This window comes from Acanthaster planci, linkage group LG07, assembly GCF_054643075.1.
Source record: "Acanthaster planci isolate LZ-2023a linkage group LG07, COTS_SCS, whole genome shotgun sequence".
In the NCBI taxonomy this organism is placed as follows: Eukaryota; Metazoa; Echinodermata; class Asteroidea; order Valvatida; family Acanthasteridae; genus Acanthaster; species Acanthaster planci.
This window is the reverse complement of record NC_141783.1, coordinates 21,158,434-21,177,884: the sequence shown is the minus strand read 5'-3', so window position 1 is coordinate 21,177,884 and position 19,451 is coordinate 21,158,434. Positions and strand designations below refer to the sequence as shown.

General features: G+C 40.8%; 2 protein-coding genes across 2 annotated transcripts; both read left to right on the top strand.

The window, feature by feature from the left end:
- Nucleotides 1-1,808: 1,808 nt before the first annotated feature.
- Nucleotides 1,809-5,324, top strand: LOC110988830 (small ribosomal subunit protein mS34-like). Its single transcript, XM_022252713.2, has 3 exons — nt 1,809-2,101; nt 4,115-4,157; nt 4,320-5,324. The coding sequence occupies exons 1-3, from the start codon at nt 1,922-1,924 to the stop codon at nt 4,619-4,621; spliced, it is 525 nt and encodes a 174-aa protein (XP_022108405.1). The 5' UTR covers nt 1,809-1,921; the 3' UTR covers nt 4,622-5,324.
- Nucleotides 5,325-5,494: 170 nt separating this feature from the next.
- Nucleotides 5,495-18,551, top strand: rsl1d1 (ribosomal L1 domain containing 1). The gene is made up of 7 exons (XM_022252709.2): nt 5,495-5,671; nt 10,341-10,489; nt 11,498-11,636; nt 12,750-12,898; nt 14,850-14,951; nt 15,868-16,088; nt 17,405-18,551. The coding sequence occupies exons 1-7, from the start codon at nt 5,612-5,614 to the stop codon at nt 17,755-17,757; spliced, it is 1,173 nt and encodes a 390-aa protein (XP_022108401.1). The 5' UTR covers nt 5,495-5,611; the 3' UTR covers nt 17,758-18,551.
- Nucleotides 18,552-19,451: the final 900 nt, after the last annotated feature.

Here is a 19,451-nt window from a genome sequence, read left to right as displayed (position 1 = left end):
TTAATTACTTGAATTTTATTACAGCATCAAAATGCAGGAGGTGTTTTGGCTGATCACTTTTACCAAACAGTAATAAGAAAAAAGTACTGAAATTTCTGCTGCTGGCAGAATGACCTCCATATAAGGTTCTGAATTTTGCTGGGACGTTTCATCGGAGGGAAACAATAAATACCCTAGCTAACTGGATGCTTGCAACATTTACAAGGAAGTGTCACTTACGTATTTAATACGAACATTCATCACTAACGCCAGGCTATCAAATGATGCTTTCAACATATCCTGTCACAGTGTGTATATTTTGAGAACTGGTTCCAGATCCAATAAATCTCTCTCGCATTTTGTCTTGTATACATCCCAAATATTTTATTGATGCCGTCATCTTACCAGCTTTTATAAATTATTAACCCAGTCACTTTTTAGCTCATGGTATTATAAGCATACGTCACTCATTATAGCTGATTTTATGAAAAAAAGAGTCAGGTGTAATGTTACTTCTGGGGGCTAATAACATTACTGTTAACGTTGTGCCTACTGCATTCGAGAGTAAACCGATTTTTGTCTTGTCTAGCTACTTACTTATCAAACAAGCATTAATGTTAATCTGTGAACATAGACCAAAAAAACTGATGAACAACCCCTTCTAAATGACTTTATTTTGACAACCAGGATATTTGTGTGTTCAACTTCTATAACAAAGCATCACATGCGCCGAGAATGTTGCCACACATCCTGTGTGTGTGGAATGGCGTCCGGTATTAAGTTGTTTGGAGAAAAATTGCGATGGAGTTCATGAGTAAAAGTGGTTTCAGTTTGTTATGATCACAATAACAACCCTAACATCCTGTAAAGTGATGACTCAATAACGCCGAAATTCCATCAGACATTCTCTTTTCCAAAAACTTAACCTGATTCCGCTCAAGTGAGATTGGATAAATGCAGACTTTCACATTAAGTCCATGTTGAAATGCGCTTGATGTGTATAAAATGATGTAATATAGTAACATCCTGTGCCGGTAGCATGAGTATGGAAAACCAGGACTGACCACGCCCATCCCATCTGTAAATTTGCAAAAAGTGCCTTTTATTTGAAATGAATATAAAAATTGTTAGGAACAGTTCATTCATGAGTCAAATATGTAAAACTCATTTTATGGATGGATAGTTCAGGTTCACGTTCCATAATCTTTGTGATATCAAATGATATTTGTTCCTCACACTCCAATTCCATTACTGACATGCAGGCTAATGTATATTTTTTGTCCTCAACCGCTCACGCAAATGAGACCCCTACGTGGTTAATACTTTTGGGGTCCCAAACTCTTTGGACATGGCCACTAAAAGCAAAACAAATCACAATAAAAAATAAAACAAAACAAAACAAAGTGGCAATGAGCATCGGGGTTGACCTCCCTCCCCTTTCTGGCTCCGTGCCTGTAGCATGCTTCGCGTAATGAAATCGTTAATTTAATTGTTCACACAAAGTGCGTAATAATTACAAACTGACTCCTTGTTTTTGTTCTGCATTTCCAGCTATTTTAATTAGAAGTTTGTGATTTTTTTTGTTACCATTTGTGGGTGAGATGGGGTGTGGTCACTGCTGGTTCGCCATACACGATAGTGTGCATGGCCTTCTGGTAGAATATTTCAGTATATGCATTTTACCATTTGCAAGATAATACGACTTTGGGCCTTTCCCCGTGGCGAAGGGTGGGGCCTTATGCAAATGAAGATGTCAGCATCATTCGGACAACACGGCTCTGCATCATACACCGGATGAACCCAGCTCGGCGCCCAGGCGCCATTCAGTAGGGCGCCATCTACCCCGTCACTCATCAACTCAAATCAATATGGCGTCGCCCATGTTGTAACTTGGCAGGGAAATCCACTCGAATTTGGTCGTCAATAAACCAACCAAGAAAACATGGAAAGGGTGCACAGGCACGTGTGGTTTACGGGAAAGAATCTTATCAATATTCTGACAGAGCTGCCGAACTACGGGATTGGAAGGCTTGTAACGAGGCGGAGATGGACGATGTTGTTTCCAGAGAATGAACCGTGTTACCTGAAAGTAACTCGTGTCAAAATCGACTGCACAAGACCGGTAATTTAGCCCGATTTCAGGTTCCTAACAATGTTTAAAGTAATATTTTTCGATAACAACCTTTCAATGCAATTTTTAAAAAATGGACTGTGAAATGCATATGCAGCCAGAAATGAGACAGCCGAATCCACACGGTCTTCCTTGTACTGTAGCACCGTTACACTGCTGCAGAACTGAGCATGCGCATTAACGAGCAGAAGTTCACAGGTATGCTATGAAAGCATCACATATCCGCGTACGCTTAGAACAGAACAGAACTGACTCACGTGTAGCACTGTGTAGCATCGGGTTTGTGCACAAGTCAATGGTGCAGCACTTTTTTGCTACACGCCCTGGCCCCTTCCTTTTTCATTTTCCCGTGTAGCACTGTGTAGCAGCGGGTTTGTGCACAAGTCAATGGTGCAGCACTTTTTTGGTACACGCCGCCGCCCCTTCCTTTTCCATTTTCCTGTGTAGCACTGTGTAGCAGCGGGTTTGTGCACAAGTCTATGGTGTAGCACTTTTTGTTACACACCGCGGCCCCTTCCTTTTCTTTCACCTTCGTTTTACACTGTGTAGCATTAGTGTGCACTTGAAGGTCTGGTTCTTAGACCATCCGATCGGCTGTGCCTATATCCTATTGCATATCACCTAACTAAAAATTCTGTGTAGCATGTAGCACTGCTACACACACAGGTTCTGTCTTCTTCGGTCTCATTTCTGGCTGGGTATATTTAAATGTTAGTAGGCCTACCGACATGACGTTATTCTGATTGGTCTGTGCAGTGAGTACATTTTTTGTCATACAACCTGTGACCTAACCCCACACCTAGCCCCAGACTGGGGGCCAGTCCACTGGACTCCCTCCGTATCCTGGGCTCCATGTCCATTCAAAAAGTGGAGACTCAGTGAAAATGCCTTCTATGAAACCCCTTTTTCGTGTATAGATCACTCACCCCATCAATACACTGGTGTATTACTTTGGGTGATTTCCAATGTGTAGAAATCCGTGAAAGTTTTGTTTCAATTTGGGCCATTTATTTACTACAGCGATTAACTGCTGATTGCGCTGACCGAGGCCAAACACGCTGTCTGGCAAGGAGTTCACACTCGATCCCAAGCATTGTATGCATTTCGGTTCATCATTCATCAACGTTCATTGGCAATGTTATGCTCTGGGGATCTACCTAATAATGCTGTGTAGTTCCCAGACCAAACAGATCCTGACTGTGTTTGGAATCGGTCAGCAATCAGGAGTTAATCGCTGTAGTAAATGAATGGCCCAAAATCGAAACAAAAATCTCATGGATTTCTACAAATTGGAAATCGCCCAAAGTAGCACATCAGAGAATTGATGGGTTGAGTGATCCATACATGCAGACGGGGTTTTATAGAAGGCATTTTCACGGAGTCCCCACTTTTTGAATGCACCGCTGTGGGGCCTAGGATACGGAGGGAGTCCAGTAGACTGGCCCTCAGTCTGAGGCTACCCATGACCCTGCACCTTTCATACTTTCTGCATTATTTGTGAATTTCTAATGTTTATAACTATTTGCAACCAAAGGTTGGATTGAGATACATAATACAGTCGAAAACACCATTTCAAAAGACAAAAGTTGAATAAACAGATTAGTGTTTCTACACATGAATCTCAAGTTTATTCTTCAAAGCTCAGCATATAAGCTGCCCAGATTACAAGCCTCTCCGACCATTTTCACGGGCAAAATCAACGTATAAGCCACGCCTTATATTCCAAAAATTACGGTACTCAGGCCTTAATTTTAAATTGCTAAAACAGTAATACAAATGAAAACAGAATCATCCAATTTATCTAAAACCTGCTAAAGCTGTGAAGACATCTTCAAGGACTAAAGACAGATGAATTTAGAAAAACACAACATTGAGATAAGAACAAAGTTACATTCGACAAATACAACATGAGGACTGACAGAGTTGGTTTAAAACAAGAGCTGTATACATTATGATTTTACAGTTTATTTATAAGTGACTCTGTTCTCTGTTGCATTTTTGCAGGAATTAGATCAAGGACAAGTGTGGGGAGAACTAACATACAGAGGTAATTTGCATAAAAATGTGCTTTTGCGTAATCTAGCTACCTAACATCACACTTTACAGATGACTTACTGATAAAGGCTATTGTGCTTAACCCCTTTCTAAGTTTAATTACATTTAATTAATTACATTTAGTGTAATTAAATTTGTTGTTTTATATGTGCAGGATACAAGCGAGAGGATTTGGAGATTCAAGTAGGAGCGTGGTGGAAGAAAGAATGGGAGTTGATTCGCAAAGCCGATGAAGAGGAATTCTGTAAATTCACACCCAAGCCAGAACACTTCCATGTGGCCCCAAGCCACGCCCGCATGCCCCCTCTCTTGGAGGCCATGGTACTGAAACAGAGGGCAGATAAAGGCATCAGAGTAGATCCTGACGACCTACCGCTACTAGACTTGGAGATCAGGAAAACCTACCGGCACAGGGCATACCAGTTAGCAAGCCAGGAACTGATAGGAGAATACTGAAAGAAAAAGACCTTGGGAGAAAGTGATGATATTGATACACACATTTGTCACCAAGCTTTGTTTACAAATTATTTATGCTTGTTTAAACTCAACATTATCAGTTTGTCCATTTTCCAATTTTTCTCTCCTTAGCCACAAATAGTTGTTACCTCAACAGGACTACCATGATCCAACTTAAGAGGTGGCACTGTCGCATAGAATCAACTCAGTGCCCATTTTCATATCTAGACTTCATACTCATTTCAGCTTCGTCTCAAGCTCTACAATCAGTAGGGTTTAAGTGAAAAATTCTAAAACTTGGTTAAAGTTGGAAAGGTGAGCTTTAGGTGACTAAATTTATAACCACGAAACCAAAAGCCAAACACGATAGTGGAGCTTCAACTTCAATTTAAATCCAGTTGTGCTGCTCACTAGTTCTTCAATTACATCTGATAATCATTGAAGGGTTCCAGAGAAATATTTTATTGGACAGTTGTCCAATAAAAAGTGAGAGCTTAGTAGGCTTGTTTCAAGCCTGTCTCGAATATTTATCCCCAAAGTGCACTGGGATCGGGCTGTAAGACTGGAACACATCTTTAAAAGTGCCCTGAACAGTATTTGTAATGTGTATCGTACTGACTAATGTACTAACTACTGAACATGAAACATTTGGGAAGTCAAATTCTGTTAAGCTGTGAATAAAGGGACTGGTTTTTAAATATTAGTTCGTAACCTTAATTCTCCGTTATTTTGTAAAATTGGACCCAAGAATCTCTAAGCCTTTCAGATTTTCAGAAAGGGATTCTTTTAATGTAGTAAACGTTGATCTCCGATAGAGGGCGCCGTGTTATTGGTAGGGATCCTAGACTTCATTGCAGAGTTGTGCACGTGGCAGACTGAATAAATGTTTGCACGTGCAACTAGACTTGCAAGGGTGCCAACTCCACGGGTCCGGATCCTGCCGATTCCGTTCAGATTCCAGACGAGCAAACTCTATTTTGTTTAGCTAAAATGGCAAGCGAAAAACCGGAATATACGGGCAACAGAAAGAGCCGTCTTGTCGAAGGAACTGTAAGTATTCTTAGTGTATGTATGTCGGACATGGGGTTTGTTGGCGTTGCAAAGAAGTAAAAGGCGAGAGGAGAGGCCCAAACGTGCCCAAGGGGGGATCAGGTCAACTCGGACCCAAACCAACTCGGACCCATTCCAACTCGGACCCATGCCAACTCGGACCCAGGACCAACTCGGACCCACGCCAACTCGGACCCAGTACTAACTCGGACCCACGACCATCTCGGACCCACAACCAACTCAGACCCACGTCAACTCGGACCCACGCCATTTCGGACCCACTTCGAGTCAACTCGGACCCGCTGAGTCTTACGGTTGCATTACACCAAATACGCGCCCGTACTAGACCGAAATAGCGCCGACTCTTGAACCTCCGAGGTTGGCCTTCATTTTTTTCGCTGGAAATTCAAGATAATTTTTTTTCCACTTGAAATTCAAGATTATGGCCAGATTGATCACTTTTCGTTTCAATTTTATGAACTTTTTTTTCGCATTTTCCCGAAGATACCCCCTAATAGTAGTAAAACTATGCGCTCCTATGAATGTAGCCGCCTGCCTCTATCCAAAATAGGCCCGCATTGTGGGGCGTTTTGTGAAAGAAATACTCTGAACCGGAAACTATTAATCCCAAATTCGGGATTTATATAAATAATTCTATGATCCCTCGTGATTATGGCACTATTAAAGGTCAATGTTCGTGACATTGGTGTATATCTGCAGTATCTGTTGTACGTATGCAGCATCTCTTATGTACATCAGAATCTGTGGCTTTTTATTGCAACAAAAACTTTGGGGGCTGTTTGGTGAAAGTTCATTCGATTTCTGCTGGTGATCTGGAGTGCCAAAAAAGAAACTTCGGCGAAAGGGCGTCAATGATTTGGTACTGTCAATCACACTCCAAAAGCTGCTCCCATTGGTTGTCCCAAGCTCCGACTCCCCGATCATAGGGTTTCAAGAATGGAAGGTGACATAAAATCAGTCTTTATGGTTAATCACGCAAGTACCTCGGCAGCTAATACCTGATTAAGATTCCAGATTACAAGCGGCAAATAAGACATCATAGGAAATGTGCCTCCATAAAAATACGACGCTTGTCGGTTACTTATCACTTGTTCCAAGACATCACTAATATCAAATCTAGTCCTGTACGGTTTTTAACCACCATGCCTGTTCAAACTCGAAAACGGAGAAATTCTGGGAATCCTGTGCCACTGTTTCCCTGCATAACGTTTAGAGAGGACGTTAAATCTCGGCAGCATGCAGTGCAAAAGTGTCATTTACCAAATGCTTAAATGTAAAAGTGGACAAAATAAAAATGCTTAAATGTAAAAGTGGACAAAATAAAAATTTTCAACAAGATAATCACGCTCCTTGGGTTGGGTCCGAGTTGACTCATGGTGGGTCCGAGTTGGTCGTGGGTCCGAGTTAGTATTGGGTCCGAGTTGGTTGTGGGTCCGAGTTGGTCGCGGGTCCGAGTTAGTATTGGGGCCGAGTTGGCATGGGTCCAAGTTGGTCATGGGTCCGAGTTGGCATGGGTCCGAGTTGGTATGGGTCCGAGTTGGTTTGGGTCCGAGTTGACTCGAAACCCCGAAGGGTACTCCCTTCCTGAACGGTTTCGAGTCAACTCGAACCCAAACCAACTCGGACCCACGACCAACTCGGACCCTATGTGGCACGGACTCTCACTCCCGATCCATCCTTAGCCACACATCCGTATGTGCAATTTCATGTCGGCATACTGAACATTTTCGGCGCACCCACTTATCATCGTGGGCGCAATTTCTTTTGCACACGAACATGATCCTTGACCTTGCCGTTTTCTGAAAAATATTTATTGAATGATTTCACTCACGTTCTTTCTTCAGGTATTTTCCAGTATTTTTTCCTTTATCCATTCAATCTAACGGGCTCACTCTCACATTCGCCATCTTTACAATAAGGTCGTTGAACATCACGTCACTTGACCCCTCACCGTCTCGACTGCTGTTCCATGTCAAGACATCTAAACTGCTGCCAAAGTTTTGAAAGAGCTCATTGGTACATGTAGTATCTTATCGCTCAGTCTGTGTATTACATATGTAAATGCGGTAAATATGTTTAATGAAAATACATGACTTGAGTCAGAGTCACCAAGCTCAAGTCCGAGTTATCGTGGCCGAGTCCGAATCATTATACAATGTGACTCGAGTTGAGTCCGAGTCATGAAAAATGTGACTTGAGTCCGATTCAAGTCCCAGTTCTGGACTCGAGTTGTACAACACTGCAGAAGAGAGACCTACATTTGAACTTTTAGATTTCCCTTGGTAGATACATGTACATGTAACTGTGACATGCTCAATAACTGCTGGGTTGATGTGAAAAGACGGCAGGGTTTTGAATTTTGAGGGAAATCCTGAAGGGAAAGTGTTTGTGTTTTAACACATGACACATGGTGGAGTCAAATTTGCATGGCAGGTTTATCGGTAGAAAAGTCCAATTTTCTCACAATTTACCATTTGAAATTTCCAAAAAACATGGTCAGGGTAGTTCAGACAGCGTTGCCTTTAGTTTTGGGGAATGACCAGTTTTGCACAGATTAAAATGAAAAAAACTTGGGGAGTCCCCAAATTCACAATCCCCCTGAAGGGGTACCCAGGCCTGAATGGTACAGTCCAAGCTCCATGAAAAGGCAAGTTGGCAGCAAAGGTTATGTTATACTCTGTTTTGAAAATTGATTTGTGACTTCCAACTACATGTACTGGAAAGTCTCTTTCAGCCCAAGTACATGTACATGTATTACACTTCCATGCCTAAGCAAAAACTCATTCATGAAAGACTTTTCGGGGTAACGGGTAAAATCCCCAATCCAACTCATGTTCTGTTGGTTTATTGTATATTATTATTACCCCTTTAGTGTAATGGTATGGTCCGAGCTTCAACATGGCTTTCGATTTCGTAGCTGTTCGGAGGAAGCAATTTTTGTGAACTGAAAATCACAATTTTCAAGAGTCTAACCTTTTGTAATTTAGCCAAAATGTCTTTTTGATAAATAATAAATAACGGTAATTAGTAAGAAATCGAAATCGTCTTTCCCTCCATTATGTGCGACACACATGTCCCTACTTCCTGAACAATAAGGCAGTACTACGTAGGGCTTGGTGGTTCCTTACTTTGTTAATGGGTTTGTTATGCTTTGGGATTTTGAATGCAGTCCAGCAATAACCCTCTGTTGCTTGTTGAAACTGCACTTTCTCAATCAAACCTTCCCCGAAAAGCCGTCAAAAATTGATCATGTACAGCCTGTGTTAAAATCACATGCCCTGAGGTTTTTGGACCGCGTAACCAATTGTATTTGCCAAAATATTAAAGCTTTTTCTAACCATCTTGCCTTTCATCATAAGACGAATTTAGGTACTTTGGGAGGTGGATTGATTGCAGTAGCATAAAGTTTGAGTCACTACAACTAGATGGTGACTTCCAGCTTGACGACAAGACTTTGACATGAAATATCATTTTTCTCCCTCAACATAAGTGAACCAAACACAAGGGGTCTTCAGTGTAAAATATCCAAGATGAGAACCCGACTGGATAAAAGAAAATTGTTCTTTGTACATTGATCAGTTGATACATGGAACATCTCACCTGGATTCGTGGTATCAGCAAGACAAGACAAAATATTCGGCATCTGAACCATTCAAATATGATGTTGATACTCAGACCCATGCATGTACACATCTAAATTTAATAAGAAGATTCATGTAGGTCAGATGAAAGAGGCCTTTGAAGGTCAACAGTCAGAAGGAGGACCGGGAAGTGCTTGTTAGTGAAATCTGAGGATTTCCTTGGGCTATGCATCTGATTACATAATGGTACATGAGACATACATGTATGGAAGATTCTGGCACTATTGCCTTGTCATGTCCAAATGTTAAAAAAGGTAATTTGTAGGGTCTAATGACTCAGACTACAGACTCAGCCTGAGTCACTCAAGGTCTAATGATTGTGGCCTGTGGAAATTTCAGATCTGAGTTTTGTCTCACCAGACTTAATATCCAACCTAACAAAAAGGCCAACAAAACTCGCCCAATACCGCTAGTTGACACTCACAACATTCTGAAAGTCAATGAATCACTTGAAGGTACATGCATTACAGATTTTAACATTAAAACCACCATCTTTCAAAGGGAAGGTATACTATGATGTCACTGAATTTCGTTTGAAGCTTGGCATTGCAGGAATGCTATTTCATGACACACGCCTGCGACGTGCCAACATGCCTATTGCTAAGGTCCCAAGAAAATGAGATGGGGAACTTTGCAGTACTTAAACATTAACTTGGCAGACACTGACAAGGTTACCAGCCCATTAAAAAGATTTTTTCCACACCTCATGCAGGTTAGTCCTGTAATTTTGAGTCCTGTAATTTTGGACCAAGGTTGCCCAAAGTCCACTGCCTTAAGCTACATGTACCATAGTCTACTAGGGGGGGTTGTAGGTCATGCTACTTGGACTTGCTGGTTTTCTCTCACTCTAGCATCCATCAATTTTTTTGAAAGTGTACTAAGGGCTGTCATGTTGCAAGACCTCAACCGAGTATTAAGCCTTTGATAACAACATGGGCAAGAACTCCATGAAGTAACTGACTGAGTACCAAGATGAAAACACTTAAGACACTCAAACTTTTGTTTAGGTGAGAGAAGCGGCAGCAGCCCTATTGGCCTTCCACAAGAAGAGAGACGACAAGACATCGGAGGCTGTTCTTCTCAATCAACACAGCGAGATCAAACTTATCATCTCCCTCTGGAAGATCACCGGCAAGAAAGCAAAGACTTACCCTATGTGAGATTGTCAAAATGTTGTCATATTTAACTTACAAGGCCTACATGTAGCTCCAAACAACAATTTCCCCAAGGTTTCCACTCATGTGGGTAGAGGGATTCAACAGAGAGTGTTTATGTGTGGATGGTTGAACATTTTGTAAATGTTAACAAGTTTAAATGATTCTTTGTGTTCTGTGCATTATGCAAATTCTACATAGAATTATGCAATTCTATACAAGGTTAGGGAAATGGTACGTATGACACTGCATGTTTTTCAGTGTGACAGTTTTCGAGTTTGGCACACACTTGTTTGCCTTGGGGTGACAACTCCACACATTCCCAAATTTGTACCCTTGTGGAGACACGGCTTTGTTCTCCAGTACTAATTCAGTCGCGTGTGAAACGATGTTTTCAAAATGCTCCCATTTCAACATGAATCACTCTCCTGGACTGAAATTTCGACCGAATGTCCCTTATATGAAACACTTCAATTTACGACAAATTCTCATACAAGCACATTAAAAATTTCTCCTTTTTGAGCGATTTCTTAATATCGCTTTTGTTAAATCCTTGTGGAGACCTATACACCTTGAGAAATTCCTTGTGGAGACCTATACACCTTGAGAAATTCCTTGTGGAGACCTATACACCTTGAGAAATTCCTTGTGGAGACCTATACACCTTGAGAAATTCCTTGTGGAGACCTATACACCTTGAGAAATTCCTTGTGGAGACCTATACACCTTGAGAAATTCCTTGTGGAGACCTGTTCAACCCATTCTCCTGGTTCTCCACAAGGCACCATATTCTGAAACATGACACTGAATTCTTGTCCATTTAGCTTAGTTGAAGCATTGTTGTTAATGCTTTTGTTAATCTGCTGATTCTAAACACCTTTCGACGCAGTGAAAGTTTTCTGTGGAATTGTACTCCAAGTACAGCAAATGATAATTTCTCTCTGTATAATCAACATCTTTAACTCCTTAGACTTAAACTCATCAGCTTCTCCTGATTTTCTGCAATTCAGAAATATTCCTCATCCTTTGAGAACACCAGAGACTGAGGTTTGCCTGTTTGCCAAAGATGACGATAATCATGACTCTGAGGCAACTGTAATACATTACCAGGAACTGCTGCAGAGTAAAGGGGTCACAGAGGTCAATGAGGTAGGCCACTGGCGTAGATCATAGGCTTCATATAAAAAAATCTGGACCTGTAATGCACGGACGTGTATAATAAAATCTGGACTCGCAATGCCCTTAATCAGCTTATAGAGTCATTGAATCCACTCGCAGCCATTTTACCGAGCCGAATACAAAGCTTTCCTGGTAATGCCCGCCTTTGTTCTTCCTGACGTCAATAGTAGGGAGCCAACCCACGCCTTTGTATTCGGCTCGGTAAAATGGCCGCTGGTTGGCTTCTTTTTCATACAAAGGCGTTGCAAGTCCAGGTTTTTTTTATATACGTCCGTGCTGTAATGCCCTAAGCACACAAAGGTCATTGAAGCCACCAGCAGCCATCTTACTGTGCTGAATACAAAGGTAATGTAAATGCTTGCTTGAATACTGTTGTTAACCAAATTCATCCCTGGCATCAACAGTCACAGTGACAAGCAGCCAACCATTCTCTTTCTATTTGGCACAGTAAAATGGCCAACAGTGACTTCAGTTGGTACCAAGGCATTGCAAACTCGGAATTTTGTATATGATGTCTGTGGATTAGATGTCTGTTAGAGGTCACAAGGGGTCACAGGTTAGATTCTGGAGTTCATATATAGGCCAGTTGTCAGTGACCGGTGCTTGGCTGGTTTGCAGTGATTTTTAACATGAAATATCAGTACGTACATGTACTGGGTACCAGTGATGTAAGAGCACTTGTAGTGGACCACATCCTTTGTACTCTGCTTTAAATCTAAGATTTAAATGGGGATGTGGGAACCAAGGATTTAATGGGGGTGTGGGAACCAGCCCACTTTCTTCTGGTACACAGCTGTGTACATTCCTGGTCTTCTGTGCAAATTGATGAACAAGTGTGATTCAGTGAATGAAATTACATGTGCTTCACTTGCTCTCATTGCAAGGCTACGCAGCGCCCCCTTCTGTCCTATGGCGTAGCTAGTATTTTTCTGGGGGGGGGCACAGCATCCCCTTCTGTCCTATGGCGTAGCTAGTATTTTTCTGGGGGGGGCACAGCGCCCCCTTCTGTCTGCGCAGTCCATTGAATAGACCTAGCAGGGTGAGAAACTAATCAATCAAGTGCTTTGCCGGTACTGTTTATAGGTGATGCCCCTGCAGGTACTGAAGAAGGAGTACCAGGCGTTTGACTCTCGCAGACAGTTGGCCAAACGATACGACATCTTCCTGGCCGATGAGAGAATCTTCAGGCTCATGCATGTCCACCTTGGTAAAGAATTCTACCGAAGGAAAAAGTAAGTGCTCCATGATACAGACGGATCCGGTGACAAGAATCAGAAACAGGAGCCCACTGCTAAACAAAATCACACGCTCGTCAAGCCTGGGAATGTGTGCCTGAGTGACAGGGACACCACAGTAATGGCAACAGTGAATCGGTCTAGATCATGGCTGTCATTGTCACCTCAGGGAATGCCGCCACTCAAATTTTCTTTGTGAACTAAAACTTGCAGTTGTGGCCGTTTGTTGGTTTGGTTAATAATGAAATCAGCAATCAAATGTAAATGCTCCCTAAGTCCCTAAGGTATGTGCCAAATTATACTAAAATTGAAGGATTCAGGACTGTTAAGGTCAAGCAAAATCTAGCGTGATATTCTGTCCCAGAGGTTCACAGCCCTTCCCTTCAAAGTGTTGCATTCAGGGCAAGTGTTTTCGCCATACCCTCGTAAGTATGGAGGGTGAAAATTGGCCATCTGCTTTTCTGCTATCAGAAAAGTAGAAAAGCAGATTTTACATCTTTGTAACATGCTATTTTCGACTTTTCCACTTTTCTGCTACTACAAAAGTAGTTTCACTTTTCCTCTTTTGATGGCGGCCAAAAAGTGGCTATCTGCTTTTTGCCTGTCAGACAAGCAGGAAAGTGGATTGAACGTTTTGACGACAACCGTGAATTCAACTTTTCTACTTTTCTGCTTTTGTGATACCGGAGAAGCAGATTTTACATAGGTGGCCGAAAAGTGGCCATCTGCTTTTCTGTCCTCGATGGGCTGTGAATGGGGTCATGAACCGGTAGGTTACGACCATTTCCGTTCTGGGGGAATGAAGATGTAGAAACCAATACTTACCCATGCTTTTTACGGACCAATCCCATACGGCAGTATCAGTGCCCCTGTGAGCCCGAGAAAACAGCATCTCAACGAAAATACAATGTTTTACAACTGTAATCCAATAGACACACAAGCTTGCTTGGGCCATGGGAAACATGTGAATAATTTCATTATAAAAGATAGGGTTAACTGTAATTATTGGTTTATACGTCTTCAAACCCCAAGAAAATAAATGGTCATAACCTGAGGTTCACGACTCCGTTCATGACCCTTGGAAGGCAGAAAAGCAGATGGCCACCTTTCGGCCGCCTATGTAAAATTGCTTTTCCGGTATAAAAAAATGCAAAAAAGTAGAATTCACTGTTGTTGTCAAAACATTCGATCCTCATTTCTGCCTGTTCACAAGGAGAAAAGCAGACGGCTGCTTTTAGGCCACCAGTGAACAAAGAAAAAGTAAAATCTGCTTTTTTTGAAGCAGAAAAGCAGAAAAATAGAAGAATGCATAACCCAACAATGTTCGTTCAACTTTTTGAGGTAACAGAAAAGTCAAAATCTACGTGTTACTAAAACATAAAATCTGCTTTTCTACTATTCTGATAGCAGAAAAACAGATGGCTACTTTTCGTCCTCCATACTCATGAAATCATTCAGAATCCGATCACAGTCTATGCAAGCTAAACTATGGCATTCCTCGTCAGTATGCATCCCATGTTCACTGTGACAGGACTTTGGATTTGTGATGTAGTGAAGTACAGTCTGCTCTAATATATCAAAGCTGCCATGACCAGCGACATTTGCTTATTATAACCAGGGCCTTGTTAATAAAAGACGGGGAAAACCAATCATTTAAGAAACGTTGGACCTCAGACGTTGTTCTGCATCAGACTATTTTATGACAGGTGTCCTCTTTATAACGAGAGTTGACTGTGCAGTCTTCCACTACTTGGCTCAGTCTCCGTGCAAGATATTGTCTTCCATAGTTTGTCATATTGATTCCCAAATTTAAACAGATGAACAGTTCTCATAGACAAGCAAATTGCTTCATGTTAATTTTCTCCACTTGTCCTTTTTAACCAACGGAATGTCCTCTTTCACTAATGCGCAAACATCACGCAAGTTTCAACTTGTTCTTAACCTGTAGGTATCCCATTACTGTTAACATGAAGAAGGTGAATTTGAAGGCAGAAATACTGAAAGCCATCAACCCAACATACTTCATCCTCACCAATCGTGGAAACACAAAGTGAGTTTTTGTTTGAGTTCTTTGAAGTGAGCTTTCATTTATCTCTACACTCTTTTCTCTGATCTGAAGGATGCTAAAACCTCTCTCAATCCATCCAGACATCACCCAGTTTTGTAGCATGTAATACCAGTGGTGTAGGATTTGGTTGGATTCAGGAATCTACAGCTCAGCCAGTATTACATGGGTCTGGATGTCCCAGTTTCTTTGAAATGCAGGCAAGTCTGTCCTGATCCAATTTGGCAAATCAGGCCAGCATTTTTCTCTGGTTTCTAGGCATAACAGGACCAAGAATACAGGTATTTCTTTTCTCCCATTGATGGGACGCCAGTCCATTGCAGGTTGCTATCCATCCCAGCTACTGCTGGACATGAAGTTGTACTCTCAGGTGGAGGAAGGCAAGTTGGGTTGGAATGACTTGAAGGACATAACATTCTATCCAGCAGAAGGATTTGAACCCTTGAATTGATAATAACCACTGGGTTACCTTCCCTCAGAAGATTGAAAGAAAATGGTTTTGGTGTTCTGTTAAAGAGGTTGAATCAAGCTTTATAGTTAAGTTTGCTGTTTCACCTCATGTTACATCAATTTTTTTAGTTGATGAGATACCAGGGAACTCAACATGTCATGTATGCTCATTGTATTGCCCAAAGACTGAAGGAGTTCAAGAATGTAGTGTGGGAGAACTTGAATGGTCAAGCTCAAGACAGCTCCCCAGCAGAAATATCCTCAAAGAGTATCCTCAAAATTAGAATTTATTACAGAGTTAATGTAAGATGATCTCCTTGATGAAATCAATTGTCTTGCATTTCTGTTTTAATGTCTATTTCAATTGGCTGTGTAATGTGCACATGGTCACTGTTTTGTTGATTTCACATGAATTAATTCATAGAAATAAAAAAACCTGTTAACATTTCAGTCACTTAGTCGCTGCTCACACCGGCATGACAGTTGACCAAGTAACAGAGAACATCATGGCAGCAGTGCAAGGAGTAACATCCATCCTCCACTATGGTTGGCCAAATATCAAAGCCTTGTATGTCAGGACAGACGAGTCTGTCTCGCTGCCACTGCACACATCACTTGTGTTTGAGAAGTGGGAACAGATGCCCAATATAGATCATCAAGACATCTGGAGACGTGAGTTGAATTTACAATGCATGCATTTTCTCCTGCTGGGAAGAGTTTGTTTATATTTTGTCTTCAGTTATCTCAAGGTCTTTTTTATTTCCGAAGAAATTCAACATTAAGTTTTTCTCTGTTCATCAAGTGTTGGATAAATATTACAGAAAATCCCTGAAATTTAATGGTGCATGCCTGAAGAGAGTTCATAGCGTCATCATTTGTCTAGAAAAGGCAGTGACACTTTGGGTAGAGGGGAAAAAGTCTACTCAAAACAGAATAATGTTTGCATGAAAGAGGTTGTACATGGAGTCATTTTGTGGGCCATTTTTAAACAAAGCCAAACTGGACTTTTTGACCTCAGAGAAGTCAAAATTTTCTGGGGCACCAAGGCCACTGCTACAGGCACGAAGGCCAGTTGCAAAAATTGATAAGGGCACAAAAGCCAGATAAAAGTCTTACTTGCATACTGGTGTATTTGCGTCATAAGTCCCTGACTTAAGAGCAAAACATTTAGACATACATGGAAACAATGAATGCGTTTGGGGCATACATAATCCCTGACTTAGAAATTAGAGTAAGGAAGACGTAACACACTTCGATAACCAAAATTTCAAAGATTAAGTTAATGTCTTATTTCTCGCAATAACCTTAAAAAAATTTCTTGTCAGGATCCTTTCAAAATTACAAACAGTCAGGTAGTGACCAGTTCCCATCCCAGCTCAATCTCATTTGATAAAAAAATAAAAGCACATGAAAAGTGATAACACACCCCCCCCCAAAAAGGAGAACAATTCTCAACCCCGTCCTCACAACAAATGTTCCCTTCTAGAGTCTGTGTTGAGTCCTGACAGTTTAACATGATATACCTTCACAGTTCCGTAGCATTGCATTCTTGTGGAAGTTATGGTATACAAATGCGGCTCTATCTGAACTTCAACGTGTACAAGTCCTGCTTTATATATTACTTTAATAGTTTCAGCACAGCCATGCCAAATAGAATATCCATATCCAGAAAACATGTTACACGAAATTGAGAAAAATATGGAAAAATCTCACCCCTGCAATTGCCGTATTATATAAAAGGGGGGGGGTGTTGATCACATAGCATAGGTTTCCTCTGATCAAAAGCATGCCACCTGCAGGCTTAGCACAGGAAATATCAATACATGCAGTATTGTAAAATAAAGTATGAATTTTCCAGCGCTGTGTAGCCTGATGGTTGAGATGTGAGAGTCAAGGCGGGCTGTTGTGCCTGGCTGGGACAAGGGACACAGTCTGTAGACTTGACAGAGAGCTCTTAACTGCATTGCTCCACTTGTTTGTCCCAACAGTGAAGAAACAACTTGAGAAGAGCGGGGATAAACAGCCAACCAAACCAAGAATCACACCAGAAGAAGATGCCAAAGCAAAGAGATTCAAGAAAAGGTCCAAGAAGGAAGATCTCACAGGGCAGTCATCAAGCTTGGAGGACAAAAAGAATGTGAAGAGAGCGACTAAACGGAAAGCTGAAACTGAAGGTGATGTGGTTGATCTCAAAGATCTCTTGAAGATACCCGTGAGGAGACTGATCAGAAAGAAGACCAAGATTGCTGCACCCTTGAAGAAAGTAAAGATAACTAAGCAGAAGGTACCAGGAAAACGATCAACGAAGAATTTGTTGGCAAAGAAAACACAAAGAAAGTAGGATATCAGTTGTTGGTAATAGAAGAGGGAATAACAATGGCAAATATGTCATAAGCAGGTCTCTGAGTTGTACTTTTAACAATTAATGGTATTGTGATTGGGGCAGGTATTTAAACCTGTGGGGTTTTGTTTATACATTATACAACATAGGCCAAACTATCCACAGGGGAAGTCAGATCCAAGCTAAGTGTCAGATTTGGGATGAAATTTTAAAGGCTGCAAGGTATTTAAACCTGTGGGGTTTTGTGTATACATTATACAACATAGGCCAAACTATCCACAGGGGAAATCAGATCCAAACTTAGTGTCAGATATGGGATGAAATTTTAAAGGTTGGAAGGAGGTGCAAACGGTTGGCCTCAGTTGTCATACACATTTGGTTCAGTTAAGCCTTGACACACAAATTGCAAGAATTGACATTCACAAGTTTATTGATTATAAATGATTTTTATTTATCAATTCATCAGTTTATCAAAACTCTATTTTTGCTTGAATCAATCTACTTGGCCAATTAAATGTTATTAGCTAAGTCTTGTGGAAGGGGACACATACCATGTTCAAACCTGTAGGAAATAAACACCATACTTTACTTTCAGTAACAAATAGCATTTCCAGTCAAATAAAAGATATGATAAGTCCGTAATCATCAAAGAATTCATGACTTTGTTTCTATCAAATTAAAGTAAAAGAAACTCAAATTCTATGAAATTACAGGCTAAATGCTAAAACATACTTGAATTCTACATTTTGTTTCAAACAAAAATAAAGTAGTAATGACTTTTCAACACAAGCACAGATCAGTGTAACCTTTGGCTTTATTTGAAATGTTCAAGCACACAAGGAGTTACAGTAATACGATATCTTAAAAAAATGATCCACGATTTATTTACAGTCTACAAAAGGAAGACAAGAAAGTTGCAAGTAGAAAATGGCCATCTACATTTCTAAAGTAACCAGACTGTTGACCTGTCCTGACTGATGATGAAGGCAAATCCCAAAGATAAACAAGGAATATTGTTACTAGTCATGATGTCAATTCTCATTATAAAAAAGTTCAAGGGACCAGGCCACAGGCAAATTACTTCGTGATAACCAGGACTTTATCATAAAAACAAAGAAAACACAAATTGGGATTCTCAGAATTTGCTCTTGACAACAGTATTTGTAACTCTGCTCTTTATGAGAGAGCACTATGCATGATTTATGACAGGATACTTTCACTGATTTTGATCTCGTGGTCCAGAGCAGTAAATGAATTACAGTTATTCTTCAAAGGGATACTACAGATAGAAGCCAACTGTGCATTGAGCAACGTCAAAATTCTCAGGAGCATTTCATGAACTCAAAATAAAAACAAAACAGAAAAAAACAAAACCAAAACACCCTAGGGTACACCCTAACACACAGTAACTTGGATAGCTTCTTCAACCATTGATTATGGCCTTTGTCTTGACCCTAACTCTTTAAGAAACCGTCTTCAACCCTACAAATTCTACCACACCCTGGGATCCCTATGGTACTTTCTTTGGATTTAAAAACTTGCAAAAACATGCACTTTTTTCACTGAAGTTCAATATTTTATTTCATTTAAGAACCCTTTTAGAAAGTAGAAAAATGTTTACTACCAAATGGTATAAGGAAAAATGCATGTGGGTATTGATTTCTCCTACATACATGTACATGCATGTGCAAGCC